The sequence below is a fragment of the Cantharellus anzutake genome (genome assembly GCF_015039405.1).
Source record: "Cantharellus anzutake strain C23 chromosome Unknown EI90scaffold_34, whole genome shotgun sequence".
In the NCBI taxonomy this organism is placed as follows: domain Eukaryota; kingdom Fungi; phylum Basidiomycota; class Agaricomycetes; order Cantharellales; family Hydnaceae; genus Cantharellus; species Cantharellus anzutake.
This window is the reverse complement of record NW_024066984.1, coordinates 415,417-440,715: the sequence shown is the minus strand read 5'-3', so window position 1 is coordinate 440,715 and position 25,299 is coordinate 415,417. Positions and strand designations below refer to the sequence as shown.

At 48.8% G+C, this 25,299-nt stretch overlaps 10 protein-coding genes across 10 annotated transcripts; 5 read left to right on the top strand and 5 right to left on the bottom strand.

The window, feature by feature from the left end:
* Nucleotides 1-18: 18 nt before the first annotated feature.
* On the top strand, nt 19-1,282 carry EI90DRAFT_3017551 (replication fork protection component Swi3-domain-containing protein; the record flags this gene model as incomplete). The annotated part of the gene is made up of 4 exons (XM_039057119.1): nt 19-362; nt 432-507; nt 541-681; nt 764-1,282. 4 exons carry the CDS (start codon nt 19-21, stop codon nt 1,280-1,282), a joined length of 1,080 nt encoding a protein of 359 aa, XP_038914425.1.
* A 468-nt stretch (nt 1,283-1,750) lies between these two features.
* EI90DRAFT_3064276 (uncharacterized protein) lies at nt 1,751-2,272 on the bottom strand (the record flags this gene model as incomplete). Its single annotated transcript, XM_039060789.1, is given in 3 exon segments — nt 1,751-1,962; nt 1,974-2,095; nt 2,107-2,272. Coding segments are annotated over 3 exon segments (285 nt in total), but the record flags the coding sequence as incomplete, so codon positions are not given.
* EI90DRAFT_2925400 (ras family-domain-containing protein) lies at nt 2,211-3,051 on the bottom strand (the record flags this gene model as incomplete). Its single annotated transcript, XM_039054889.1, has 4 exons — nt 2,211-2,272; nt 2,332-2,616; nt 2,673-2,866; nt 2,930-3,051. 4 exons carry the CDS (start codon nt 3,049-3,051, stop codon nt 2,211-2,213), a joined length of 663 nt encoding a protein of 220 aa, XP_038914423.1.
* A 1,450-nt stretch (nt 3,052-4,501) lies between these two features.
* Nucleotides 4,502-4,928, bottom strand: EI90DRAFT_3064271 (uncharacterized protein; the record flags this gene model as incomplete). Its single annotated transcript, XM_039060788.1, has 1 exon — nt 4,502-4,928. A coding segment is annotated over one exon (189 nt), but the record flags the coding sequence as incomplete, so codon positions are not given.
* A 271-nt stretch (nt 4,929-5,199) lies between these two features.
* On the top strand, nt 5,200-8,238 carry EI90DRAFT_3155656 (carotenoid oxygenase). The gene is made up of 4 exons (XM_039066010.1): nt 5,200-5,572; nt 5,628-5,790; nt 5,853-7,836; nt 7,927-8,238. Exons 1-4 carry the CDS (start codon nt 5,457-5,459, stop codon nt 8,028-8,030), a joined length of 2,367 nt encoding a protein of 788 aa, XP_038914421.1. The 5' UTR covers nt 5,200-5,456; the 3' UTR covers nt 8,031-8,238.
* An 857-nt stretch (nt 8,239-9,095) lies between these two features.
* On the bottom strand, nt 9,096-14,797 carry EI90DRAFT_2925519 (aminophospholipid-transporting P-type ATPase; the record flags this gene model as incomplete). The annotated part of the gene is made up of 37 exons (XM_039054891.1): nt 9,096-9,130; nt 9,180-9,326; nt 9,380-9,491; nt 9,551-9,577; nt 9,637-9,671; nt 9,728-9,826; nt 9,882-9,958; nt 10,024-10,077; nt 10,130-10,392; nt 10,446-10,471; nt 10,571-10,621; nt 10,673-10,699; nt 10,752-10,780; nt 10,840-10,999; nt 11,050-11,078; nt 11,134-11,170; nt 11,235-11,294; nt 11,349-11,367; nt 11,425-11,497; nt 11,559-11,632; nt 11,686-11,697; nt 11,762-11,777; nt 11,837-11,883; nt 11,937-12,101; nt 12,156-12,305; nt 12,385-12,464; nt 12,525-12,726; nt 12,785-12,829; nt 12,883-12,978; nt 13,037-13,108; nt 13,170-13,309; nt 13,422-13,484; nt 13,543-13,575; nt 13,627-14,032; nt 14,108-14,194; nt 14,252-14,510; nt 14,595-14,797. 37 exons carry the CDS (start codon nt 14,795-14,797, stop codon nt 9,096-9,098), a joined length of 3,510 nt encoding a protein of 1,169 aa, XP_038914420.1.
* Nucleotides 14,798-15,915: 1,118 nt separating this feature from the next.
* EI90DRAFT_3064252 (SYF2 splicing factor-domain-containing protein) lies at nt 15,916-17,482 on the bottom strand. Its single transcript, XM_039060787.1, has 5 exons — nt 17,041-17,482; nt 16,733-16,982; nt 16,349-16,658; nt 16,165-16,261; nt 15,916-16,105 (listed from the first exon to the last, which is right to left on the bottom strand). Exons 1-5 carry the CDS (start codon nt 17,128-17,130, stop codon nt 16,037-16,039), a joined length of 816 nt encoding a protein of 271 aa, XP_038914419.1. The 5' UTR covers nt 17,131-17,482; the 3' UTR covers nt 15,916-16,036.
* Nucleotides 17,283-19,073, top strand: EI90DRAFT_3064251 (uncharacterized protein). The gene is made up of 8 exons (XM_039060786.1): nt 17,283-17,658; nt 17,741-17,835; nt 17,913-17,955; nt 18,011-18,023; nt 18,078-18,125; nt 18,179-18,233; nt 18,287-18,457; nt 18,525-19,073. Exons 1-8 carry the CDS (start codon nt 17,627-17,629, stop codon nt 18,836-18,838), a joined length of 771 nt encoding a protein of 256 aa, XP_038914418.1. The 5' UTR covers nt 17,283-17,626; the 3' UTR covers nt 18,839-19,073.
* A 30-nt stretch (nt 19,074-19,103) lies between these two features.
* EI90DRAFT_2925332 (uncharacterized protein) lies at nt 19,104-21,557 on the top strand (the record flags this gene model as incomplete). Its single annotated transcript, XM_039054888.1, has 6 exons — nt 19,104-19,292; nt 19,431-19,700; nt 19,759-19,893; nt 19,953-20,475; nt 20,534-20,628; nt 20,682-21,557. The coding sequence occupies 6 exons, from the start codon at nt 19,104-19,106 to the stop codon at nt 21,555-21,557; spliced, it is 2,088 nt and encodes a 695-aa protein (XP_038914417.1).
* Nucleotides 21,558-21,722: 165 nt separating this feature from the next.
* EI90DRAFT_3064246 (uncharacterized protein) lies at nt 21,723-23,908 on the top strand. The gene is made up of 10 exons (XM_039060785.1): nt 21,723-21,913; nt 21,993-22,003; nt 22,063-22,235; nt 22,319-22,413; nt 22,468-22,594; nt 22,656-22,716; nt 22,770-22,816; nt 22,878-23,286; nt 23,337-23,384; nt 23,436-23,908. The coding sequence occupies exons 1-10, from the start codon at nt 21,765-21,767 to the stop codon at nt 23,483-23,485; spliced, it is 1,170 nt and encodes a 389-aa protein (XP_038914416.1). The 5' UTR covers nt 21,723-21,764; the 3' UTR covers nt 23,486-23,908.
* Nucleotides 23,909-25,299: the final 1,391 nt, after the last annotated feature.

Below are 25,299 nucleotides of genomic sequence, written 5' to 3'. Positions count from 1 at the left end.
CCATCCAACGCGCCAGTCATGGAGGATGGACGTGTCGTTCCCAATGGATCAAGGGGGAAAGCGAGGGCAGAGGTGGGGATGGCTACCCCCCTAGCTTATACTTTCGGTGCCACTGCGAATCTAGTGTCCGCAGAGCTGGACGCGCTCTTTGCCAACCTCTCCGATGACAATCGAGCACCAACTCCTTCATCTTCGGGAGCTGGGGGCTTGTCTTCGAAGAAGAGAAGGGGACGCACCACGAATGTACTCCTAAGCGACGATGAAGAGGGCGGCAAAACGCAACAGCCACAAACGCGTCCTGACGATGATGAGGCGCCGAAAGCAAAGAAGACGCGAAAAATCGCCAAATTAGACGAAGATCGGTGAGTTTATAATATTCAAGGTCGTTTTACGCGCGTTTCACCAGAATACGACGTGGAATTGGTCGCTAGCTTATGTGGTCCCAACGGATTTCCAGCACTCATAGAACATCATAGGAAGTTTAAGCCGTCAGGAAAAGGGAATGAAGTAAAGTCTCCGTGGATTGACCGTTGCACATAGAACCTGATGTCTTGCGAGGCGAAAGATCTCCAACGGCTGCTTCAAATATATCAACTTTGGTCACACAAGATGTACCCTAGAACTCAGTTTCGTGATTCCATAGAACGGATCGAAAAGTTGTGTCGGTCACGGTCTATGCATGTGAGTACTTTGACATTGCCCATCTCAAGACTCAGCACGCAATCAAGCTCATCCTGATTCATTTTTTGTGAACGCACGTTAGAGCGCCCTGAGCAAATGGAAGGATGATTTAGCTCCCAAGCCCGTTATCCCTTCCCGCGACTCCTCGCCCGTCAACGAAGAGAATATTGATGACGATGACGAGGATGTTTCCAATAGCCAACATATCCCCAATGGCACATCCCTCAACACCAACGTTGACTCCCGAGATCCATCCCAGCCTTCCACCATTTCCGGCGGACGGGCAATAAACCCCAGCAACGACGATGACTGGGACCTCGATGCACTCATTTCCGAGGACATCGCTTTCCGGCGGCAGCAAGGATTATCCTCTGACCTGCAGCCTCAACCACAGAGGGCACCTGTCGGTGCCGAGGGGAAGAGGCTCTTCCTCGACGACCCTGGCCCTGATGATTGGGACGTGGACGCAATGATCGAAGAACAAGAACGATTCGAGATGGAGGAGCGAACACATCCCTCTGCGACCAACGGGATTGGGAATGTGCCCGTGGATGACAATGAAATGTGGAACATGGTGGGGGAGATTGGAATGGGCCGATAACTATATTTTGGAACTAGCACTATGGAGTCCAACTTCTGATAATCATTTCATGTTAGCGCACTCTAGTAGGAAACGTACTGGGAAGTCCAACACGCGATGCGGCGACATGCCGTTCTTGCTTCCAGACCATGTGAGTATGTCAAATGTTACTGAGAATGAGTATATCGGCTATGAACAATATTACAGGAGTTACATAGTGGTTAGAATCATTGGCGCGCTCCAATCAGAGATATACATAAAGGTTCCAATTCCCCCTCTCCGTATTTCCATGTTCCCTCAACTCATGGGTGCGCAAAGCTCCCCCGATGTTGTGAGCACATTGGTTAGATAGTATGCTTTGCAGAGCTTAATCAACTGATTTTCCACGTGGGCTTGATCTGGTCATTAGCCGAACAACGCATAGAGGTTCATGACTCATCCAGGCCGTTCTTGAAACATACTCGCCCCTCGCTAATTGACCAATGCCTATCATTATAAACTGCATTGAGAGCTGCGTTTGCGATGTGTAGAAAACAGAGTCCCCTCTTAATGTGCCCTTCCTGGACCCTCAACGAATAAACTCTTCACTTGCTACACCCGTAAGGGCAACATATGCGTCTTTCTCACTTATAGTAGCTTAGAGCAACACAATGCGAAATGGCGACCTCTCTTGACCCCGATACACATCGTGACTAAGAGCCCCCCATTTCCCTTGCGCTGCGTAGACATGAGCTCCTCGAATCGAGAATGTTGGTGCACAATTGCACGGACTCTAGACAAGAGGTAAAAGGGGGTCACGAGCCCAAGATGGGAGTTCCATCCCTCCCCTAGATGCTACCAGAATGTTGTTCTCCAATTGAAGCGAAAGCCAACGAGGAACAAGTCAGAGTGAGATAGATACCGGAGAAATGAGAGAGAATAGATACAAAAAAGCAAGAGGCGGTGCACATTAGCAGTTACATGTAGAAGCGTCTGGGACCTGAGTGTTGTTCTGTGAAGTGACTTCAATCTCTGAATGAGGGAGTCTGCGTCAAACACCTGCTCAGAACCTTACCAAGGTGCTAACTTACTTTGGTTCCCATCTGCCGGTGTCTGGTTTGCATTCTCATTTCCACCTGGTAATGCCATTGCGATTTTCTTGAACAAACTCTTCACGTTGTGCCCAGCTTTCGCGCTTGTCTCCATGAACATTGTAAGGCTGAGTTCCGTCGACCTCGCCTGAGCCTCTTCAAGAGTGACTTGGCGCTTGTCCGAAAGGTCGGCCTTATTGCCTACTAGGACGATGAGTACATCTGATCCACGTTCTGAACGAACATCTTCGATCCATTTTGTCGTTGAAAGGAAAGAAGCTCGATCTAGGGGAACACACCCTTATTGAATCCATAGAAACTATTTAATTGCATGGACTCACTCGTTATGTCGAACACGACAATGGCGACTGATGAGTCACGAATGTATGAAGGGATCAGGGAACGGAATCGTTCTTGACCCGCCGTATCCCATAGCTGCAGTCTGACGGTGCGATCTTCAAGGTACATCGTTTTACTTAAGAAATCTATCCCAATCGTAGCTTGGTAGGTGTTGTCAAATGTATCGTACATGAAACTATGGTGAAAATAAGAAACAGTTGTGAGCTTTGGAGGAATGTCTCCTAGAAACTATACTTACCGTGTTATTAGGGATGTCTTTCCAACGGACTGGTCACCTAACAAAACGATCTTCGTCCGTTTCAACGGCGCAGTGGAAGAGAAGTCCGAAGTCACTGGAGTGCTTGCAGGAGCCGTAGCCATAACGTAAAATTCAAAATAGAAGAAAGTGAACCAATAGTCTATATAGAGAGAGCCCAGTGTACAGAGCGGAAAGGTCAACTGAACAAAGTGAGCGATGCGGAGTTGCCCGTTCAATTGACCGATATCCACGTTACAGTAAGTCGGCTGTTTCACAAATAACAAGAGCCCAACGCGCTTGGCTCGGTGCTGGCTGGTCACCCTCTTTTGAGCCAATGTTGCCAAAGGCTCACTTAGAGAGGCTGGTCACCTGCCCCACCTGAAATCTTGCTAGCCATTTTACTTTTCGAAACCCCGCCGGAGAAAGGGCTTTTTCGGTTAGACTTACGCGGGCCCTTGCAAACCATGGGGTTTTCCTCACAGATGCGTCGCTGGCTTTCCGCTATCTCATCGGCAATTCCGTGCCACTTTGGAATGTGTCCTCCGCAATGCCCAGAGGCACATAATAAGGAATGGCCAAAAGACAAAGATCTCAGGCGCGACGCTCGCTGGTATGGTGCTCGGGATCCTAGGGGTACTTTTGCACACCCAGGATTGAATGTTAGAGATGTTCCATTCTGTGCGTTGCTTTCCGGGACATCTAGCTCTAGACCTCGGCCTACTCCCTTTGTGAGCCTTCCACTACGCTGACGACTTTCGACTATCCTAAATACATGGGGAGCCTCTTTCTTCCGGCAAAGGAACCCAACCCTGCAGGCTACATCTTCCCCTCCGCCGTAATGATGTCATCACGGAGTATCTCGCTTGTCACGTCCAGTCCTCTCGTCATACAGACATAGAGCTTTCTCCGAGGGAAAAAAACGACACCCCTCAAACGTAGTAGTGCTGCGAATACCAATATTCTTTGGCACGTCGAAGTCCCAAGTGAAGCTTGAGGTGTTGAGCCTCGGTACTGCATGTTGCGGAACTATGTAGGCTTTATTCTGAGACAGAGTGTAGTGGGCAATCCGCAAGAGGTGTACCATGATGACTTGTGCTTGTGCGCTTGAAAGCGGGATTTATCCAGACGTGTCAGCACCTTTTGGTCTGTGCTTGATAATCTATCCACTGAACCGAATGCAAGACAAACTCTCGATTGAAACATTTTCCCTCGGTCTTCGAACGTAACAGGAGCTTCCGTCTTTTTTTAGTCCTTAGATGGCGTATGCGAACACAGATAGCTCCGTTCTACTTTTCCTGCTGCCTGGGGTCGGCTTTGACGGCCATCCTATTCTATTCTTTGCACTTTTGTCACAGATAACTCAACACCCGATCGTGTATAAGCTCGTATAAAAAAATGAAAGCACGCAAAGGCCGCCCACCACCAGACCGAGTTACAGCAGGTGCAGATGAATAGAATAGGTGGGTGCGCAATTGATGAGATGGCTGGTCTAGTTGCGTACATGACTACATTCGCGCTTCCACGGATTTTTTACGGAGTTTGCCAGGGATTACTCTGCACATCACCAACCACTCCCGATATTACGCAATTGGCGACGCTGAAAATTTGTCATCGTCTTCCCTTTTGGGTTGTTTCTTTTTCTTTACATGCTTTCTTTTACGTCATCCTGTCCCTTCTCTTCTTTTACTTTCCTTCCACCATTTCCGCTCCCACTCGGCTCTTGTCCTTAAAATCTCGGTTTAACCATATGTGTTTTCTTCCTCTTGCACGCGACAATGTCATGCATGCATTAAATGGTGTCAACGTGCCCCTTGGTGATGTTCCTATGTCTGACCACAGGTATTCCATCGTCTGTCCTTGCGCACGGTAGTCCGTGAAGGCGTATGCTGGTTCCACTGTGATTTGTCGCCATACCACCTTCTTTTTCACTTTGCCTTTAAATGATTCCAGACTCCGAATGACTGGAAAAATTGGATTGTGTTTGTCAGATGTCTGCATTCCAATTAAACACACGCCTTTATAGCCTACTTGTACTTATATTCGCGAAACGAACTGAAAAAAAAATAATAGAAATAGATTTATGCTGGGACAGGCGAAAGGAAACAAGGGCTGTGCAGAGTCAAGCGAAGCGCAAGCACTCTAGTTTTGGAAACGGCAATATTGATTAGCCGAGCTTGCAGGGCCATACGCAGGTTGGCCGCCGCAGGATAACTCTCTTTATATTCGTTTTGGATATGCGCAACCGCTGTGCAACATCCCCCAAGCCCACGGCCAGTGCCTACAAGGGCATAAGGGGGGTGGAACAGCATTATAAAAACTGATCACCTGGCTAGAGGCATCCCCTTGCGCCTGCCGGCATTATGGGCCGATCAGCACGTGCAACTGTCATCATGAATCAATTGATTGATGACCAGACCTGGTCATGAACTCCTTGAGCGGTGAACCACGATGCCAGCATATATAAGAAGCAAGGATGGATTACACCACATCCCGTACGAGCTTGTGTCTGGTCTGAGCTATTCTAGTAATGCTGGGTACTCCGGTGGGCTCGTTCAGCTGCATTTCGCAATCGTCCCGCCCCCTAGAAATGGACAGAGGTCAGGGACCCCTTAATGGAACTGATCCGGGGCCTGGGGGGCATCCGTACGCCCTACTTGTCCTCTCTTCGTTAGGAAGCTGATATGAGATATGTCTTCAGATATTTAATTGGTGGTTTCGCGCCCATCCACAAAGAGCACCCTTGCACACCGTGTGAAGTAGTTGGAGAGATACCCATTGAACTATGTGGTGGCCAATATATCAGAAACGGCCCGAACCCTTTGCTGAATGACGACCTGGGACGGGACGCTCATTGGTTTGATGTCAGTACTAGCCCTCGTGTGGTAGACATGCCACATGCCAATGGTGATGATTCCCTCCTTAGGGCGATGGGATGCTCTGCGCAGTATATTTCTCACCCAGCCAAGGTAACATCACAACACAACGATCTACCCCCTACTTCACGAATCGTTTCATCTACACTGATGTTCTCTCTGTTACCCTGGATTATGCGAGTCTTCCACGTCTCTTCTCGACAATGAGACATCCTCTAGAATTAGTTCGCCCCCTTGTCATTTCCGTCGCGACGTTCTCAGATCCAAAGCTCTCGCTGTGGAACATCTTGAAAATCCTTCTCGGTATGGTGCGCATCATCTTTTACGTCCTCCTAAGCTGGTGCTCCCCATCACGTCAACGTCGGCATGACAATGATGTTCATCCTGGTAGAAAGAGGATTGGACTAAAGCAGATTAGCACTGCGAATACTAATATCGTTTGGCATGATGGCTATGCTCTTGCCTTGTCGGAGACTGGCCCACCAATGTGGGTTTCTCTTCCGGGTCTTGAGACAATAGATTGGATCGATTTCGCGTTGCCTCCCAGCCAATCTCGCAACGTTCAATCACCATCCCGGAAGGAAGTCCAACATCGGGCATGGAGTTTCCTCCAACCTTTACGCACGTATTTCCGCGAATGGTTAGCAGCCCATCCAAAATTTGATCCACTTACAGGGGAGGCCATGGCAATTCACAACTCGTTCGGAAATGGTCAACCCTACATCAAATACACCGTCCTTCCACCCAGTAACTCCCGGGAGATTCCTCTCAAAGCCCTGGAGCGAGAACAACTCCAGAAGTGCGAAGCTGTCATCAGAGATCCTGTGTGCCCGCCCTGGGGTAATTCCTCATCTCAGCCAAAATTCGCGCACGACATTGCATGCTCGCAAACGCACACTGTCGTCATTGATCTGCCCTTGACGCTTAATCCATTTGCGATGTTCCGCGGTCGGCCCATGATGGAGTACCTAGCCCACGAGAACATGAGGTTCACTATTTTCAAGCGTCATCCTTCCGCCAGTGATATTAAGCCGGGCCACGCAAACGGGCACCCGTATCACGGTGGTGATGGGCTTGCACACGCTCACACCCGTGAGGCGAAGTCCGAGAGGCCGGAATGCGGTCCATATTGGTTTGAGGAAAGCGAAAAAGGGCGCCTGATGCTCCATACAGCTAGCTGTTGGGATGAGTATGACAATGGCCATGATGGAAGCCCCAACGAAGGGGAGAGAAGAGTTCAAGCGGTTCATCTCATTGGACTTCGCATGCCAGATGCTTACTTCATCTATGAAGCTGGAACTGTGCTTGACCGAGTTTCGGACTCCAAGGTGATCTCAGGGGGCGAATTATGTTACTATCGATTTGAACTCCCTCTTACCAATACTACGTTTGGCCCATATCACTGGCAGGGCACGACCGGGCATATCTCACATTCGTTTGCACTGTCGAATGTACAATTTGACTTCCCGCGGATCAATCCATTATACGACTGCGGAAGGCGCCCCTCGTCATCAAATATTGACCCCTCGAAGCCATGGATGGGAGGCGCTCGATATGTTTATGGGTGTGGCTTCCTTCCCGATGCGGCACAGGGTAGCGATGGTTATGAAAGGAAAAGCAACGCGAACTATATAGTGAAGATGGACCTGCATCGGCTTGTGGAGGATGGTTTAAAGAGGGAACTCAAGGATGGGGATCTAGTGGACCAGAGGGGTCTGGAAGAAGTCATAGCTGATGGGTCTTTGGAGGAGGATGGGGTGACACCAGGGGCGGGAGGTGTGAAGGATGCAGTAAAAGTGTTCCGCATGCCGAAAGGCTGGCGCTGCGGGGAGCCAACCTTCGTGCCTCGTACAAAATCATCCGGGGACGAAGTGGAGGAAGATGAAGGATGGCTCCTCACCTTCGTCTTTGATGAAGGAAAGTATTGGGAAAAAGGAAGCGTGATGCCGTGTGCAGATGCGAGGTCCGAACTTTGGATAATTGACGCTGAAGGAATGAAGGATATTGTTGCGAGGATTATCCTGCCTACTAGAGGTACGAATTGTTCTGGGAGTGTGCCAGAAGTTCTACGATCCCTTTTATTGCCTGGCTCCAAGTACCTAAACGCTAATTACCTCCTTTCAGTGCCATACGGATTTCATGGAGATTTCTTCACTGCAGAGCAGATTGCGACACAACGCGAAATCCCAGAAGGAATGAAGCCTCGAGGATGGGTGAATCTCCTTTGAAGGATATTTCAGTCGATGCGCCAGAATGTTTCTTTGACACAGCAAGCTCATTCTTTAGGAGCTGGCTGCTAATACTTAATGTTGGACGCTCCGCAATCAACATCTGGCCAGTCCCAGATCCTTTTGATGGTCTGCCCCTGAATAGAGTTGCTGCTAGAATACGATTCATAAGAGGAGTCGGGTCACACTAGCTGCCGTGTTGTTAGAGTTAACAAGACCAGCCGGCAAGGTTGGGTGTCATAAACGATTTCGTTAGCGCCACTGAGAGTTCTAACCAATCGCAAGTCTGGCTTGAATTATTCATTTCCCCAGGAGATACGGGCGGCTGCATGGGTCAAGGTAAAGACAGCTCCGCACTGGACTGAGAGTACCGTGCATGTAGAGTATAAAAGTGTGATGAATGCTACAGATGAACCGAGGGTGCTGATATAACCCATGGCCTTTGGTGGGCGAGAGGGAACTCTAGCCGCTAGCCGCCACGATCAAGGGGGATGTAACTTGATCAACCAGAAGCATTTAGTGATGGCCTGAATCCAGAAACCTAGGATGTCCACGGTACTGGGTAAACAGATCAGATGACCTGCCTTCGGGAGGTCAGGAAAGGAATCATTCGGGTGCCCCTCCCCCTTGGGATACGCCCCAAAAAGGATGCACAGCAGATAGTACGAAAGCCAAGATTTGCACAGTTCCCAGTCAAACGTCGCACATTCTTAGCAAATAAAGTCAAGGTCAACTTAAATTCGGCCAGTTCGCATCAAAGAGATAGGTAGCGTGGAGAGCGAGAATCCCGGATGCGCTGGATTGAGAGTGGGATTGGCGGCGCAGCGCCCTTCCCGGGCGGGGGATGAAGAAGGGTTCGGAACACAAGGTTAAGGGGGTGCTTGAGGAGAATTTAATACCTCAAACTCTCTTGGAATCCGTTCGGATTCTGTGATTTTCAGTTGAAGTTTCTATATGCGATTTCGAGGCGGATTGTACATGCTCAAAACGTCATAACATTCGTTCGGCTTCGGCGAAGGGTAAAGGCGGAAAGAATAATAAATCTAATCACATCGAGACAATTGGTCAGCGTCGGATGCTCATCGTGTGTATGGTCGGGACTGCAATGCAGGGTGAGTGAAGACGTGGAAGGCAAAATTGACGGCGTACACATTTGAAGTCCTTGAATGTCCTTGACGAGCGAGTTTGCAAGAGCACGTTTAGAGAGAACGATTCGTAATGACGCCCACACGAGAAGCAGACATCCGAAACCCGTGGGTATCAGCCAATACAAAGGGCTCGTGTGATGGCTTCCATCTGTGCGGTAGTAATTAGCCATGTTTGCGAGCAAATGTACTCAAGAAGCTCACTGAAGGCAGAATGTAGGGGGGGAGTATAAATGATGAACACTGCTAAGCACGCGCCGGCAAATATTCCAGCGAAATTGTACGGGTTAGACACAACATGCTTCCCGAACGGCGGCTAAAATGAAGCACCAGTTAGAGGAGTGATTCGAAATAAGGCTGGAAAGAAACCCTCACTCTAAACTTCGCCTTCACTGCGAACATCTATGGGACGAAAGGAGTTTAGAGGGAGGCGATACTGATTTAGAAAAGTGCCCACGTACGTTGAAGCACTGACAGATGAAAATAGCCAAGTATACTACAGGTTGTTATCATCAACATAGTATACACACTGTGTAACCTGAATATTCTTACCTATCGACTTGCTCTGCGACGCCGCGTCTTCCTGCTGGGGGCCGGTGATAGTCCATCCGCGCGAGTTATGGAAGTCGGGACTGGACTTTGTGAAGTAGACTAAGAAGGACCAGTATGTGTGCCCGAACTTCTCCAGTTATGGCTTGAAACCCACCTCCGGCTTGTTGAGCCATGCGAACCTCATTCGGAGAAAAGCCGCGTTTCCAGAAGACGACGAAATAGCTCACAAGACTAGAATATCGCGAAAGAAGTGAGCGTTATTGCGGGCTGGACTTGACAAAGAGACTAGATCATACACGGCGATCGTTTCAATAATACCAGCTTCCATGTACGCATAACTAAGGAGATTTCTGGAAAGCTAAGATGTTAGCTAAGTTACGTGTAAGCAAGCACTCGGCTCACGTGTCAACAAGGGTCTCATCTTCTGTCTGTTCCCACACATCCTCCCAAAAATAGCGGGTGAAAGGCTTCTTGACCTTGCTCTTGAGGATCTGCCACTTGGTCGGTGGAATGACCTCCAAAGTCTCCGGGTCCCGGAGAATAGTCTTTGTGCGCTTGAGCGCCTTCTGCTTCCTCGCAAGGATAGAACGATTTGTAACCGGCTTTCGGGGCTGGAGTTTCATCAGGCTCTCAGAAGATTCCGGAGCATCCCAAGCAAATGACAGCTGTAAGCAATGAATTTCATCAACAATGCATTGGAAGTTATCATGCGACTTACTGCGGCAAAGATTTCGAACCCAAGATCTTGCGTGAACACATCAGCAAAAGTTCGGCGTTCAACTCGGGTCCCTTACCAATTGCAAGGATCCTAGATGATATTCCCGGTCAGCCAACTTTCGGAACTTATGGAAAATATTACCCACATGATAGCAGGAAGTGGTAAGGGCAACGGGACTAGGAGCCTGGTTGAATACCAATTTCTTTCATATTCCATCCCGTACTCACCACAAACATAGAGTAACTGAGGGATAACTGTAGAAGTCGGGTCACAAAACCAGCCGGGATCGGAACCCTGCTCACATACCTTCGGGCATGATGTGGGTGACAGTATATCTGAAGGACGAGCAAATGAGGAAATATTCTCAGAAAAACCAAACCGAGGGCACACGTACTTGATGCTCCGCTTGAGATTAGCGAAAATCAATCGTCCTTCTTTGACACCTTTGACGATACTTGCAAAATTGTCGTCGAGCAGGATCATGTTCGCAGACTCCTTGGACACGTCGCTGCCAGATATATTCATGGCGATCCCGAGATCGGCCTTCTTCAGAGCTACAGGCCATATAAGCCATAATTGTAGAGATATTATCGTGCTAACTCACCAGGAGAATCATTCACGCCATCTCCAGTTCTGCAGCCGATAATCGGATAAGTAATTCGTCTTCGAAAATGAGACCGTCACCTACACCCCGACAATGTGGCCAAGCGCTTGGGCACGGCGAACTGTAGGCAAGGGATAACAATTGAGTTAACAGGCGAAATTGGCAATGCAGGAGGTAGACGATACCAATTTCAAGCTTGTGCTTCGGAGAGGTACGAGCAAAGACGATCTCATTCTTGTTGAGTACTATCACACGGGAAGATCAGAAACGCCCCAATGACGCTTGACAGAGATACTGACTCATGTCCCATTCATAGGGCTGTTGATATTTTCATGTGATGAGCCAAGTGCAGTTGAATGGTGCGAAAGATCTAACCTGAAGCGAATCAATTCTATCCCCGTGAATGACGATAGCTGGCACTTCATCCTCGTAAATTTCCTCGAGGCGTCTGGTGGTTACCAGTTACCGGTTAGATGGAAAAAATGATTAAATATGCGTAAGTCGCATACCTGCCGGTTCTCTCACTAAGTCTCTCCCGAGTATCCCCTGTGATAAGGTTGATCTTGCGAGCAATGGCCTCTGCCTGCAAGTGGGAGTGGGTGAAAACTCCACACACGGATCTATATGTGGGCTTACAGTCTTAGGATGCTATATGGACATGACACGAAGTCTGGTTAGAGATTTATCTCGAAATGATACTAAGTTGGCATACATCGCCAGTTATCATCCTAGAATAAGGGATATCGGGTTGAACTTTTGGGTAGACGAATTGGCATCCTACACTTACATCACCTTGATACCCGCTTGACGAAGAGTTCCAATGGCTTGGCGAACCTGTCAGGAGATGTATAACCTCCCACGTCATTCTCAGGGGTGGGAGAACGTACACCATGCTTTGGAGGATCTTCCAATGAAACCAAGCCAACAAAACAATAGCCTTCGGTAGGGCAGTTCTCGGCCGTTTTCGAGAACGTATAGTCTTCAGGGAACTCCTTGCCTTCTAAAAGGATTTGAGCGCAACCGATGACACGGTGTCCTCGAGAAGCCATATACTGCAATTACCGTCAATTGGCGATATGTGGCTCTGCGCCTGGAGAAATACCTACCGTGTAAGCCTCATCATACTTTTGCTTAAACTCGTCCGTGATGGGGTGCTGAACACCGTCTTGTAAAAATGTCGAACACTTTTCGAGGACTCGTTCGGGGGCACCCTTGATGTAGGAGCGAAGAACTCCATTCTCGTGGGGTTTCTTGACCTTTTTTTTTTTTAAAAAAAAAGCAGCCAATCAATTCAACCGACCTGGAACCATGTTGAAGACGGAAATAAGTGCCCACCACGACCAAGGCCCACTTGTTCACCGAATTGAATGGTATTTCAAAGACCTTAGGATGCGCCTTCACAAAGACGTCATATCCTTGTTCCACGGACGAACCAATATCAGGCTGTTCGACCTTCTCACTCTCCCCATCTTCACGCATTGACAATGTCGCAAGCCACCTTGCAGCGAACTTGGCTAAGCCAGTCTCCGTAGCATCGCCGAGGATGTCACGCTGCTCGAAGGGCACGTCGGTGCGATTGAACTTGACGCGTGAGTTCAAAGCTGCAATATCAATCATTTCGCCCATGCTGCCTTGCGAAGGGTGGAAAGTTTCCATTTCGAGGGTGTCATTGTTGGACTGGTGGGAAAACGTTTAGAAAAGAAGCGCTGAGGCGAGATGTGATATGGCGAATTACCTGGAAAGCTGAGACCATCCGATTGCCGCTCCAAAGATTCGTAACCTGACACATTTCGCTCAGCGAACGACGAGAAGATTAAATTGTGATAGCGGTACCGTCATCTCATTCCTGGTCAAAGTCCCAGTCTTGTCCGTAGCCAAACATGTGAGTGCACCCAATGTCTCAACTCCCTGTAAGTTTTTAACGAGAACCTGATGAATGAACAATGTCAGCGTCGGTCAGAGTCGAAAACCATTGAACAGAAATCACCTTCTCCTTCGCCATGCGTTGCGCCGCAATCGAGAGAAGCAACGTGACAGTCGCCGGAAGACCCTCAGGGATCTTCATTGCATGCATTTACCTCAAGATTTAGAAGCTGGGAATATGAACATGATCCACCTACCCATGCAACAAGGACCGAAATGGCAAATGTCACTGTCTGAACAGCCTTTCCCTTATACGCTGTCGTAATCCCAACCACGAAGAACACAACTAAAATCAGGTTGTAGTGAGAAAAACGCAAACACAGTGAGAAGTATGATGCTTGCTTGCTGTGGTGATTGCGACAGCCGATATAATATGGACGAAGTGATCACTGGTGGTCCCGAGGGTCAGATACGAGGTTCCCACAGATCGAAGAAGAACAGCAAAACACACATCTCAACAGCAAGAGGGCTACGGTTTCCGCTTTCGCTTCCCGCAAGTCGTGCAATTTGGCCTGGATGTATTTCATGCAATGAGCAGCACGTACTTAACACAACTCCACTGCAACTCACCAATAAATGTATTGTCGCCCGTTCGAACGACAACTTCAGGAGATTAGGATTGTCTGAAAATGAACTCGGGCAAACACAACTTACCACCCCATCCGTCACCACTGACAACGTTCGTCGAATTGAATACCAAATTCGACGCTTCAACAGGTCTGACGCCCTTGTCGCCCTCCTTTTTGGGCGCTCTCTCCTGAGGTTCCGATTCACCAGTCAACGAACTATTGTCGACCTTCAAGTCCGTCGCTCCAATCAGCACACAATCAGCGGGCGTCTTATCTCCATTCCTCAAAAGAACAACATCTCCGATTACAAGAGACGCAGCGGGAACGGTGGCGAGCGCTCCGGAACGGAGGACAGTGCAATTTGGTGGGATCATGGCGAGGAAGCCAGCAAGAATGGCTTCGGATTTCTGAAGTTGATACCACTCAATAAACGCATTCAAAAATGCCACGACTATGAGAACTCCGCCGAGATATTCGTTCGGTTTGTTATTCTGTATTTTGCAAAAGGTACGCGCATTCAGGGAACATGATTCTGATAAATCGTCAAGCAAGGGCTATAAACGGACCTTGTAGTCAACACCAAGCAGAATATATTCGAGAATACCAGCGAAGATCAGGAGGACATTGAAAAGAGATTTCAGGCAGTCAAGATACTGGCGGTTTAGCAAGGGTTTTCAGCGGACGACGCCAAGCGCAACAATTCAAATCACCTTTTGAAAGGCACTTCTTTTCTTCGGGGGTGTCAAGATGTTGGGTCCATTCTGAGCCAAACGAGCCTCCGCGGTTTCAGTAGTAAGACCGAGAGACTTGGAAGGATCTTTCCGGTCGAAGTTCGCCTCAAGGGTAGCAGCGAGCTCTTCAATGCTGAGAGTATGTTCAGTGATTTCGCTGCTACCAGAAAACTTGCCATCTCCCCGAGCATTAGCCCCCGCTTCAGAGTTGACCTGTTCAAGATGTTCGTAATTAGCTCTGAAATGCCAGGCATAGCAAAGTCCACGTTTGCAAAATTCAAGTTAATGTCAGCAATGGGGAACGAGGGTCTGGGGTTCGTACCGTGAAAGTTCCTTGTCCTCCTGAGTGAGTTCGCGTTTGATCTCTAGAGCTTTAGACCCGGAACGAGCAGTCAAAACACCAGTGGGTCGTTCCTCGATTTCGTGGAGGTTTTGCCCAAACTCGACACGCAGCCGTGTAGGATCGGAAGCATCTGGCTCAGGACCAACGTTGCTGATATTTTTCTCTGGGTCGCTGAGGTCCATGTCGATCTCGTCTTAGTCGTCCTAGCAAGATGAAAGGCGGGGGAGGAGTAGGGACAAGTGAAAGGACGGAAGTCCCACTTAAAAGGCACAGATGAATGCTCCAAACAACCGAAGGAGTTGATATGGCCCCCTTGATTATTTTGAACGGCGAAAAGCACGCACAATATCAACCTCAAAGGTATAGGTTCTTCATTCCACGCGCTGGGTTATTTCCCCAGTGCGACTCTAACTTCCGGATGTGTCGGGTCCCGATTGCTCACTGAACGTCGGGATAGCTGTAGCTGTGTTCAGATAACTTTGGAAAACTTAAATTTTTCAGGACGTGCCGTGATCAGTGCCTTAATGCCAATTACATGTACAACTGCCATCACTCCTCACAGACTCCAACTTGGACCCACTATGACACGCCTGGCGTGCGCCCTACAGTCCTTTGCTGACCAAAAACTCATCTCCATAACTCCACAGCCGCATAAAATGGATGAATATCGACCTTTCCCCTTTCTACGTGTGTGTCGTAACGGCAGGTATTATGAAGCCCTGATCGCCTGTACATTCTTTTCCCTTTGGCCATGGCAAGTGACTTACGAGGCCTCAAGTGCAGGGCTCGACAGATCAGTACTTGCGGCTGAGGGATTAACGCTATCGATTTGCCGTCACCGAGCACTCATACCCGCGAGACCATAAAAAGTCCCCCAGCGTGCCGAGTCCGGTGTCGGGCCGCTACCTAGCCGCAGCGATCACGCTCCTGCCTCTACTGAGCTGTTACTGAGCTGTTCGATCTATGTATATCACTGACTGCATACATTGGGGTTCGACCAGGGCCTAAACACCGAGTGCGGCTTGTTGCTCACAGGTACGTTGCAAAGCAGGCGACAGATGATCTTATCAAGCGATATCACGAACTCGTGTACATCTTCCGGTTTGAGGCGCATGCCCTGGTGCGAATCAGTCAGCTGGTTTGTTGCATCGATCTAAATGCTATATTGTTATAATGAGGCACTCTGTGAACATCGAAGGTTCACTTGGTTTCGTCTTCATGTCGGCTCATTTATGATCCCCGTCCGGTTGGCTTTCATCCCATCATTGTCCAGCTGTGCAGCATAGATGTGCACGAAACCGAGTGAAGAAATATTAGCTCATAGTATGGAGGCAAGTAAATCCTTCGGAGATTAGTACAATCGTACCCGGATAAGATACAGATAACAAAGGAGAGAAGAGAGGCCGAATAAACCAGTAACTCTACAAAGCAGTCCCTCGCTCAAAGCTGTCTCTAATTTCTTTCGTATATTTGTCGTAATAACGAGCGATCTGCGTGAACGGTGAAAATGTCGGTTTGACATGATGGAGTTAGTGACCAATGGGCGTACCTTCTTGTTGAAGACCTTATTATGTTCATTAATATAGGTGATATCACCCTCATCGTCATTGAGCCGCTTCCTCGAGAACTTGCCACGTTTGTCAAGGCTGACGTGATTTGCGACGGACGCAAAGGGAGACAGGAGACAAGCGTTAGTGTAATCAGGGGAGGGCCGAAGGTGGAACAGAACTTACTCAAGGTTCAGTTTAGCCACAACCCTGTCTATAGCTTCTTCGCTTGGCTTGTTATCACCGTATTGCAGTGTATTTGCGTCACGGTACAAATCCTCGGCGGCGAGAGTAGCAGAAATGGGTGTTATGGACGTCGATGAGGTCGAAGAAGCAGCCTTTATCAGAGTTTTGGTTTGTTCTTCTTTTGAGAGTTTGGAGAGTGCACCAGGGACAAGGCCGAGTGCCGCTTCCTTTTGACGATTATAGGCTGCGAGGTCAGGTTTAAGTAGGTCGAGGTCCTTTTTGTATTTCTTTCGTGCCGCATCGTTTGCGTCTATTCCAAGTGAGACAAGGGTGTCATTCCAATGCAAAAAGAGATTGCAGGCATGCAAGCAAGTTCTAGCGCACCATGGAATTGGAAATCTGCCCTTCCTGCTTTCCTCTTTAACCTCTTTTCCCACTCATCGTTCTCCTCGATACTATACTCCCAATTCCGCTTCCGCTCAAGATCCTCGCCAGCCTCCTCTGCATCAGCCTTTTCACGAAGTGTCTCTGCCAACTTGCGCTCTCGCTCCAGCCGGGCTTGTTCGCGAGCGGATACGCGGTGCCTATTGTGTTCCTCGATACGGTCGGTATGGTTGGCTTGTGCCGTCAAACGCTAGATAATTAAGAATTAAGAATCAAACGAAACGAATTGTAGGAAGAATATTACTCACTATTTTCGACCGCAATGCTTCCAACTTGGCTTGTCGTTCTTCCATCGTCATTTTGGGTTCTGGGGTCGACGAAGCATGATTAAGCTCCATAGACACTGCCGATCCACTCCCAATCGCCTCCGCGACCGGGACTTCCCCAACAGCGTTGGCAGGGGAGCCAAACGGTACACTATCCTGGGAAGTCTCTATTTTTTGCTGTGGCGCCTCAGGAGGCGCAACTTCAGCGCTCAATATAGTTTGCAGAGTGCTAGAGGCATCAGCAGGGATAAACTCGCGCTCGACACTGGGCCTCGGGCTCGTGTTGGTTGGCTCTGGGTTTTCAATTCCAGTCTTCGACCTTCTTCTCGACCGCTTTGGCGCAGACCCGTCCGTCTTGCCCGCTTTTCCTTTCCGAGGTGGCATAACAACAACGTTGTGGAGCGATGGCGGTACTTACTCACATGACCGATTATGTAATCCGAATCCTTTGTATCCTCGCGTTCGTCACTTGCAGGGAAGCTTCACTTGCAACCGTTACATCTCTCAGTCTTCGTGTCCCCTCTTCTGAGTTGTCTTTGAAGTTCTGGAAGCAGTTTTGGGCTTTGGGATGGCGACTTCTCCTTATCCTCACTATGCGTGGTAAGTTGTCTTCGGGCTTCTAGGGGAAACTCGTGGAAAATGCATTATGACACCATGTGCTGACGTTGCTATCTGTTTCTAGGGCCCTCGGACATTTCGAAGTCCTTCTGGCGGCATTTTGGTATTTCAAAGCCTATGTTACGTTCAAATCAGCCGGCTACGTGTGGTATTATAAAGGTTTGTAGCATACGTCCAGGCGGGGCAGGCGTCGTGGCTCATTCATTACTCGCGTGTATTGCATTCGCTCGTCATAGCATCATTCCTCGGTGCCATTGTCAGTTATGCCATTGTTTGCTAGTGGGTCACGATGTTTTCCTCGAATCTTGAGGCGGCACTCATTTCGACCTAACAGCAAATCTCTCGGAGTCCGTAACAACATTTTCGTCGTGGACGACCGATTAACTTAACCTTCTTTTTAGCCTATCAGGCCCGACAGATATTATATACAGCGTGCACTTGCTGACGAGGTACGGCAGTTCGGAATTTACTGAGGATTACGTGTTTATGACGATTCGTCCAGAATGTCCAATACTTTGTGATGGCCTTGCTATGGTGGTCTTCGAAGCCTCTGCCACGTGAGTACTAATTGAGCTTGTGAAATTTATATTTTCCGAGTATAATTCTGTAGTGGCCCTCGTCCCGTACTTCGTATTTTCATTGTTCCATACCTTGACGTTCGTGCGGACAAATATCGTGCCGCTTGTATTCCCACCTCAACAGCCTGCTGGCGCTAATGGCAGTGCCTCTCCGGCATCCTCCCAGTCACCAATCGCCAAGACTATTCAAACATGGGTCAAGAGTGCGTTTCTTTTTTTGCGGAACCGCTGATCAGTTATAGACTTTCCCCACTCATTTACTACTCATAGACAACTATGATGCTGCCATGGCCATTGTTGCCCGTATCGAACTCCTTATTCTCCTTCGTGCCATTATCGGGATTGTCACTCTCCAAAATTCGCTCCTCATTCCTATCGCCTACGCGCATTTCCTACGTTCGCGCTACTACTATTCCCCATTCACTCGGAGTGCCGTTCATTCGGCCACTATCCTCATAGAGTTCTACGTGAATAAGGAGCAGACACCTCCCTTCATTAAGAAGGCGTATGGAAATACCAAGGAGTTCGTTATCAGGTGGGCCTCGACCCGTTTGGAGCCTCAACCAGCTGGGCAAAGGAGGTGAGCCAAGTAGTAACGCTGTCGCGCGTTGTTGGAGGAAAGAGTCTGCCTCGCTTTTGCGAATTTGGCTTCATTGTGCACTCAGAGTCCTCCCTGCGACATGTCGCTCCTATTTGTCTAATATATCTATATCTTTCTTTGAGCATCGAGCCTTTGACTGCGCTGGTAGCTGGTAGAAATGGTAGGCAGGGTCCTAGCCTCTATAGTAATGTTTTAGCATATGAAGAATCTGGTTGCACACATCACGTGGTCCTAGCAGACAGGAACGGATGGCTTCAAGAATTCCAATTCCGTCCTCCCACTCCCCAAGACCAGGCTTACAGCAGCCTTCGGTACATTTTCCCTCTGACGGTCGAGATTCACCTACTTTTCATCGGCACGCATCTACTGCGTCCATGTCAACCCCCTCTGCGATCTCCGCCTCTGACACTCGGAAAAAGCAGAGCAAGCGTGATGAGGTTCGTCTTACCCTTGACGCTGATTGTGTCCGAGTCTTAAGAGTTCACTTTCTGCATGAATGACACAACATTGGTGAATCCTGTTTTCGACCCTTGTGTTTGTTCTCTGGTGGCCCAAAATAAACTCTCCACCATAAGGCTATTCGGAAGAAGATAGAATCAGAGCTTGCTCGAAAGCGTACCTTGTCCACTCATAATTCGAACAAAGGCCACCGGCGGGGCAAGGCTGCCCCCCCAAAGGGAACCGTGGCTGCTTTGAAGCCCCTGTATGCCCTGACGGTCCCCGAGTCGATGACCGTGTCGGATGCTAGTCAGCTTTGTGCCGCAAAGAGGACGGATTGCGTGCTTGTTATTGATGACGATGAGAGTCTTAGTGGAATTTTTACTGCGAAAGATTTGGCTTACCGGGTGAGTGTGACTAGCTTTAGTGAACACATTTAAGTAACGGAGTTTGGCATCGTGGTAGGTCACTGCAGAGGGTCTTGAGCCTCGTAATACACCTGTTAACCAAATTATGACCGGGTCACCGATGGTCACCCGAGATACAACGAGCGCCACTGAAGCGTTGCAACTCATGGTTCAAAAAGGTTTCCGACATTTGGTGCGCCCGTTCTGACTGGACAGGGTTTGTTTTGTGGCTGAACCGCCCTATCGACACAGCCAGTATGTAACGAGGATGGGAACGTAATGGGTCTTCTCGACATTACAAAGGTCTTTCATGAAGCACTTGACAAGGTTGAACGTGGCTCGTCTGCTTCCCAAAAACTCTACAGTGCCCTCGAAGGTGTTCAATCTGAGCTCGGACCTGGCCTTGCATCCAATCCTCAAGCTGCTGCTATGCTTGCGTATGTCGAAGCACTGCGCGAGAAGACAGCTCTGCCAGATTTGACTACCATCATGGACTCACGTACACAGCCTGCCACTGTCTCTCCAAAGACAACTGTGAAAGACGCCGCCAAGTTGATGAAAGAGAGGAGAACGACGGCTGTGTGCGTTATGGAGCCCGGTGTGAATGGTGCTCCACCTAAGATAGCCGGCATCTTTACCAGCAAGGACGTTGTCCTTCGGGTCATCGCCGCCGGTTTAGACCCTTCACGATGCAGCGTTGTACGAGTCATGACCCCACATCCTGACATTGCTCCCCCGACAATGACTGTGCAAGATGCATTGAAGAAGATGCACGGTTTGTACTTCATACAAATGAGTCGAACATTAATTTGACCCCCCGGAATATTGGGCAGTTGGACATTATCTTAACCTTCCTGTTGTTGAACCTGATGGACGGTTGGTTGCCATTGTCGACGTACTGAAGCTCACCTATGCGACGTTGGAGCAGGTGTGTATATCCTTCACCTTAACGCGAGGACGGGCTCACTCTATCTTCCTAAGATGAACTCCATTGCTTCGGAAACTTCTCAAGATGCCGAGGGAGGTCCCATGTGGGGTCGTTTCTTCGATTCTTTTGGGGCGGGAGATGATAACGAATCCGTCATGTCCGGATCCCATATTCCTCCAGATATGCACCAGTTCCCCGCCTCACCATCTCGAGGCTTAAGCCAGTCTGAGGAGGTTCATCCGAATGACTCTGCCTCTGCAGTGGCTGACCAGTCGGCTCTTGACCGTTCCGGTATTCACCCATCAACCCGCACAGGATCGGTGAACAACGCACCCCCGCCGATTGATGATGGAACATATGTTTTCAAGTTCCGCACACCTAGTGGTCTAACGCACCGTTTCCAAGCTCGCAGTGACAATTATGAGAATATTGTTGATATAGTGTCTGGCAAGCTCACAGCGGATCCGTTCTTCACGACGCCACCTTCCGATGGTCTGGCTCCGGAACCGTCGGATTTCTCGATATCTTATGTTGACAGTGATGGTGATACAGTCGTCATCACGTCTGACAATGACGTCGCCGATGCTGTACGAATCGCTCGGGCAGCTGGTTCCGACCGCGTGGTGCTCTTCTTGCAAGGCGGGATGGGATGGGATGAAGCCGGTGCGCGTGAGGGTGAGAAGAAGGCGAGAGATGCTGCTCTTGCTGCTGCTGCCATCGAGACTGAAGTTCGCAAGGCCGAAACCACTGAGCCCACCCATTTTCCAGATGGAGCAACAATCCCACCACCCGCCCGCACCCCCATATATGGTGCTGGAGATGACATTTACGGCATCCCTCGCGACATGATTCTGCCTGCCAGCTTGGGCTTCCTTGGTGTTGTAATCATTGGCGTCTTCATTGCCTCTCGCATGTCGCGCGATTATTAGAATATCTCCGTACTTAATCTTTTTGTTTATATTTCCATTTCCTTACTACCTGATTCCCATAGCATCATTTCCTCCCTTCCTTACCCATCAACTGGACATGGCTTGATTGTCTATTTTGGTTTGAGTGCATTTGAGCGATCTAATGAATTCATTGCGTTCGGAAAGCTCCATTTCAATTTCGACGAGCTACAACGTTGACTGATATTCATGGGAGACGCTGTCCGAGCCGAGGTGGTCAGCGCGCTCACAAAGTCGCTGTACGCGGCAATGCTGGATGACAATTTTCTCGACGTGCTCGTCGATGCACACAGAGTGGTGGTTCGGACGCGCGAATTATGCACTGTCTGCCACACACAGTGAGTCAATCATAGGTACTTATTTGAAGTGTTCAAACCGATGTGACTTACGTTTCATGGCCTTTTCCCTGTCCTATAGCTGCCAGAGACGTGAGTTTACCTATCAAATGGTTTGTTAGAGGCAGTGGGCGCTGACGATCGAGCATTAGCTCATGACCCTGGCCCATCGAACCCCCCTATCGCAAAGTCTCTTGAAATTGGTCCACTATCTCGTCCGCTCACTCCTTCCACGAGCTTCCAAAGATTACCCTCGGCAGGTCCCGCTGCATCGTCGTCTAAAGGCACCGATACCATGCTCAATTGTCTGAATTGCCCAAGACAGGTGTGTAAATCTTGTTCTCCGTTCCCAGCGTTCTCGTTCACCTTTTTTCCTTATTGAACTAACCTACGTCCTATGTCCCACAGATTTCTTCCTCGTGTTATGCAAAACACCTATCTTCATGCATGAATATAGGGAACTCAAGACGAGGTGCCGCCAGAAGTACCAACGCGAGGACCATGTAAGCGCGTGTTGACCACTTATTTTGCATAAATTTACTTGTGCACATCTATAGACATGACCCGGAGACTGGATCACAGTATCTGGAATCAGGGAGCGAGGTGGACGAATCCAAATCTATTGCAAAAGGTAAAGGGAAAGCAGCGTCCGGTGACAAGACAACTGGCAAAGGGAAAAAGCGGGCAAGTATCAGACACACCAAGGGGGGGGGACGGTGGATTGCTAATGTTCGTCCCTTTCTAGGCTGCCGAACCAAAAGCTAAATCTGTGAGCCCGAAAAAGCAGAAGACAGCATTGCTGCAAAGTATGAGATTCTTTTCTCGATTAATCATGTCAGTAATCTTGGTGTTCCTGTAGAACCTATCCCCCTACCACAGGCGGCGCCGCCACCTGTCGTCAAAGGTGTCAGTTCCACCCTCATTGCTTATTATCCATGCATCACCCGACTGATATTGGATTTCACAGACGGGTCCACCACGAAGGCCCGCTTATGTTCCTGTCAATACTACAAACGGACACCCATCCCAGCCAACTCATGCTCAAGGCCATCTGACCCCTTCACGTCCATCCTCCGCAGTACCACCCATGCAAGTTCCGAACACAAATCCGAATGTGCCATCCCGGTTGCGGGCATCGTCCGTCGCTTCAGCCTCCTCTTCTGTTTCTCAAGGTTCGAAATCGATGGATACTCGAACGACTCGAACGCCTACTCCTGGTCTCTCAACAGGGACCGCCGCCAGCAGCCAGACAAGTCAGGGGACGAGTCAAACTGTGATTCAGAACGGCAGTGTTCATGGCGGTCACAAACCCGCCATACCTATTCCCGGTATCAATGGACAATTATACGGGGCTAAACCCATGGCATATCCCACCGGTGAGTCCATTCAAATTCTACAAGAGTGGCAATTCATGTAATATTATTAGGTAATTGGGTCGTGCATTCTGGCTCACACGTAGATCCACCTCATGGTGGTAATTCATATCTCAACTTTCTCAGATGGCTTTCACTGACTCTTTGTTTAGATGCTGACGAAGTCGTTGACAGCGATTCATCCGATGCAGATTCCGATTAATCACACGTAGCTTCATCTGTCCACGACACCTTGCAACGCATCATCACACAACTCATCATCGATTCGTCAGATTACACTATATCTCCTGCTCCCATCTATTTGATTATGCATTCCATCCCATCTTGATCCACAACAAACTTCAACTACACTAATTCATGGCACTCCGTTCAAGTATCTTTGAATAAAGCATCCGTCAAGATCCTGCGTTCTGGACTAATCTTCAATCCCAGCAATCCATGCAGTAATACTATTCTCATTTGTCTCGCTTCATATACATTGGTTTCGCTTGTCTTGAATCTATTTGCGCACTTGTACACCCAACGGAGCATGGTCATACATATATATTCAAGGAAACTTGCCAATTGATCCTTTGTCTCCAGTTAATTCTCTCTCATATTGTCAGAATGTTCATATTTGACGCTCAATGAACGAAATAGCGTGAGCTGAGAATGGTTTTGGATAGTGCACGCCAAACACTGTGGGAAGTAAATGGCCGTAAAAAACCATTTTTGGTCTGGTTTTTGACCATTTACCACTGTTTTCGTGATATTTTTTTCATTGTAAATTACAATATACGTTTCACGATGCTAAATACCAGACTCTTCCCTGCGTAAATTACCACTCAATTCATGGTATTCGAGCTGCGATGTATTGTACAAAGGTCAGAGGTATGGACGGCTGGAGTTCGGTTAGTCATCGTCGTCGATTGACCTTGCGAGCTCGTAACTGCGATCGATGATGGCCCAACGACGGGAATGCGTACGTACCATAGGGAAATCGGCCACATACTGAAGAGACCGAAGCGAGAGCGATAATTTGACTGTAGTAAAAGAGGTCGGTGCCAAGGCAGCATCCATGTAAGCACCGCTATCTGAGACAAGGTCAACGAGGTGACGCATGTTCTCACAAGCGACGTTTTGTGACGTGCTCGGGGATTTGAGTCCACAGCTGCTTCAGCTCAATAGTGAGAGCCATGAAATTCAAACACTCCTACCCAGACGAAGGATAAGTTCCTAAATTTAATTCGTCGTTTTTGGGCCCACATTGTGGAAACTTTGTCATCTCCCCCGACAATGCGTGATTTCCCTAGCGAGGCATAACCAAGAGCTCGATTATATGTTGGTACGGCTTGTTGTAGACATTAGTAAACTAGATCGCGACTTTGCGATGGGTGGAATTGTCAGGAATGTTTCTTGTCGCGAGGAGCCCCAAGTATGGAAGCTGGCACTTAAAGATGTAAGCAGAGACTGTGGCGCTTAGACTGAAATCAGACTAAGTTGTTCTCGGCAGTTTCCATTCCACTCAGTGCCTTATCCTCTCCACCATACCATACACGTTCTGCAACCTGCTCATTTCCTCCCAATTTGACTATCCTTTCGCTATGCAACTAGCTACTCTTCTCAGAAGTGGCAAGTACTTATGAATATGGACACTGGGCATGCTGCCTCACTGACAGCGATGCCATGAATGGCTTCCATCTGGACGTGTTTCAACGCGTCTTTACGCGTCTTTAACTCATTGGTGAATGAGAAATAGCATTTATTTATTTATTTTAGAAAATCGTCAAGCCTCTCACAGCAAACAGGAATCTATGTTACCCAAGGGTCACACCTGTGGTAGAAAAGCTCGTGCATCTGCTTAGGGCATAGTTTGGCCCCATGTGCGCTCATTAGTTTATCTCCCAACTACCTCTTCTCCCTCTGCTGCCTTGCTAATTTCCCCCTGTGCTAGTAACCAAAAAACGCGACTGGAATTCGAAAGCGATGATAATGACCAAGGCCCGATGACAACCACCTCTACTAGTACCGCCAAAA

What these genes read in the sequence shown, in the direction of transcription:
- EI90DRAFT_3155656 (XM_039066010.1), top strand. Translation starts at nt 5,457, where the DNA reads ATGCTGGGTACTCCGGTGGGCTCGTTCAGCTGCATTTCGCAATCGTCC. An exon ending in CCGGGGCCTGGGGGGCATCC is followed by an intron (nt 5,573 to 5,627) that starts GTACGCCCTACT and finishes ATATGTCTTCAG; the next exon opens with ATATTTAATTGGTGGTTTCG. An exon ending in GGGACGCTCATTGGTTTGAT is followed by an intron (nt 5,791 to 5,852) that starts GTCAGTACTAGC and finishes TTCCCTCCTTAG; the next exon opens with GGCGATGGGATGCTCTGCGC.
- EI90DRAFT_3064252 (XM_039060787.1), bottom strand. Translation starts at nt 17,130, where the DNA reads ATGGAGCTTAATCATGCTTCGTCGACCCCAGAACCCAAAATGACGATG. An exon ending in AAGCATTGCGGTCGAAAATA is followed by an intron (nt 16,983 to 17,040) that starts GTGAGTAATATT and finishes TTAATTATCTAG; the next exon opens with CGTTTGACGGCACAAGCCAA. An exon ending in GTGGCTAAACTGAACCTTGA is followed by an intron (nt 16,262 to 16,348) that starts GTAAGTTCTGTT and finishes AAATCACGTCAG; the next exon opens with CCTTGACAAACGTGGCAAGT.
- EI90DRAFT_3064251 (XM_039060786.1), top strand. Translation starts at nt 17,627, where the DNA reads ATGGCGACTTCTCCTTATCCTCACTATGCGTG. An exon ending in CCTTATCCTCACTATGCGTG is followed by an intron (nt 17,659 to 17,740) that starts GTAAGTTGTCTT and finishes ATCTGTTTCTAG; the next exon opens with GGCCCTCGGACATTTCGAAG. An exon ending in AGCGTGCACTTGCTGACGAG is followed by an intron (nt 18,126 to 18,178) that starts GTACGGCAGTTC and finishes CGATTCGTCCAG; the next exon opens with AATGTCCAATACTTTGTGAT.
- EI90DRAFT_3064246 (XM_039060785.1), top strand. Translation starts at nt 21,765, where the DNA reads ATGGGAGACGCTGTCCGAGCCGAGGTGGTCAGCGCGCTCACAAAGTCG. An exon ending in AGTACCAACGCGAGGACCAT is followed by an intron (nt 22,414 to 22,467) that starts GTAAGCGCGTGT and finishes GCACATCTATAG; the next exon opens with ACATGACCCGGAGACTGGAT. An exon ending in ACCCATGGCATATCCCACCG is followed by an intron (nt 23,287 to 23,336) that starts GTGAGTCCATTC and finishes TAATATTATTAG; the next exon opens with GTAATTGGGTCGTGCATTCT.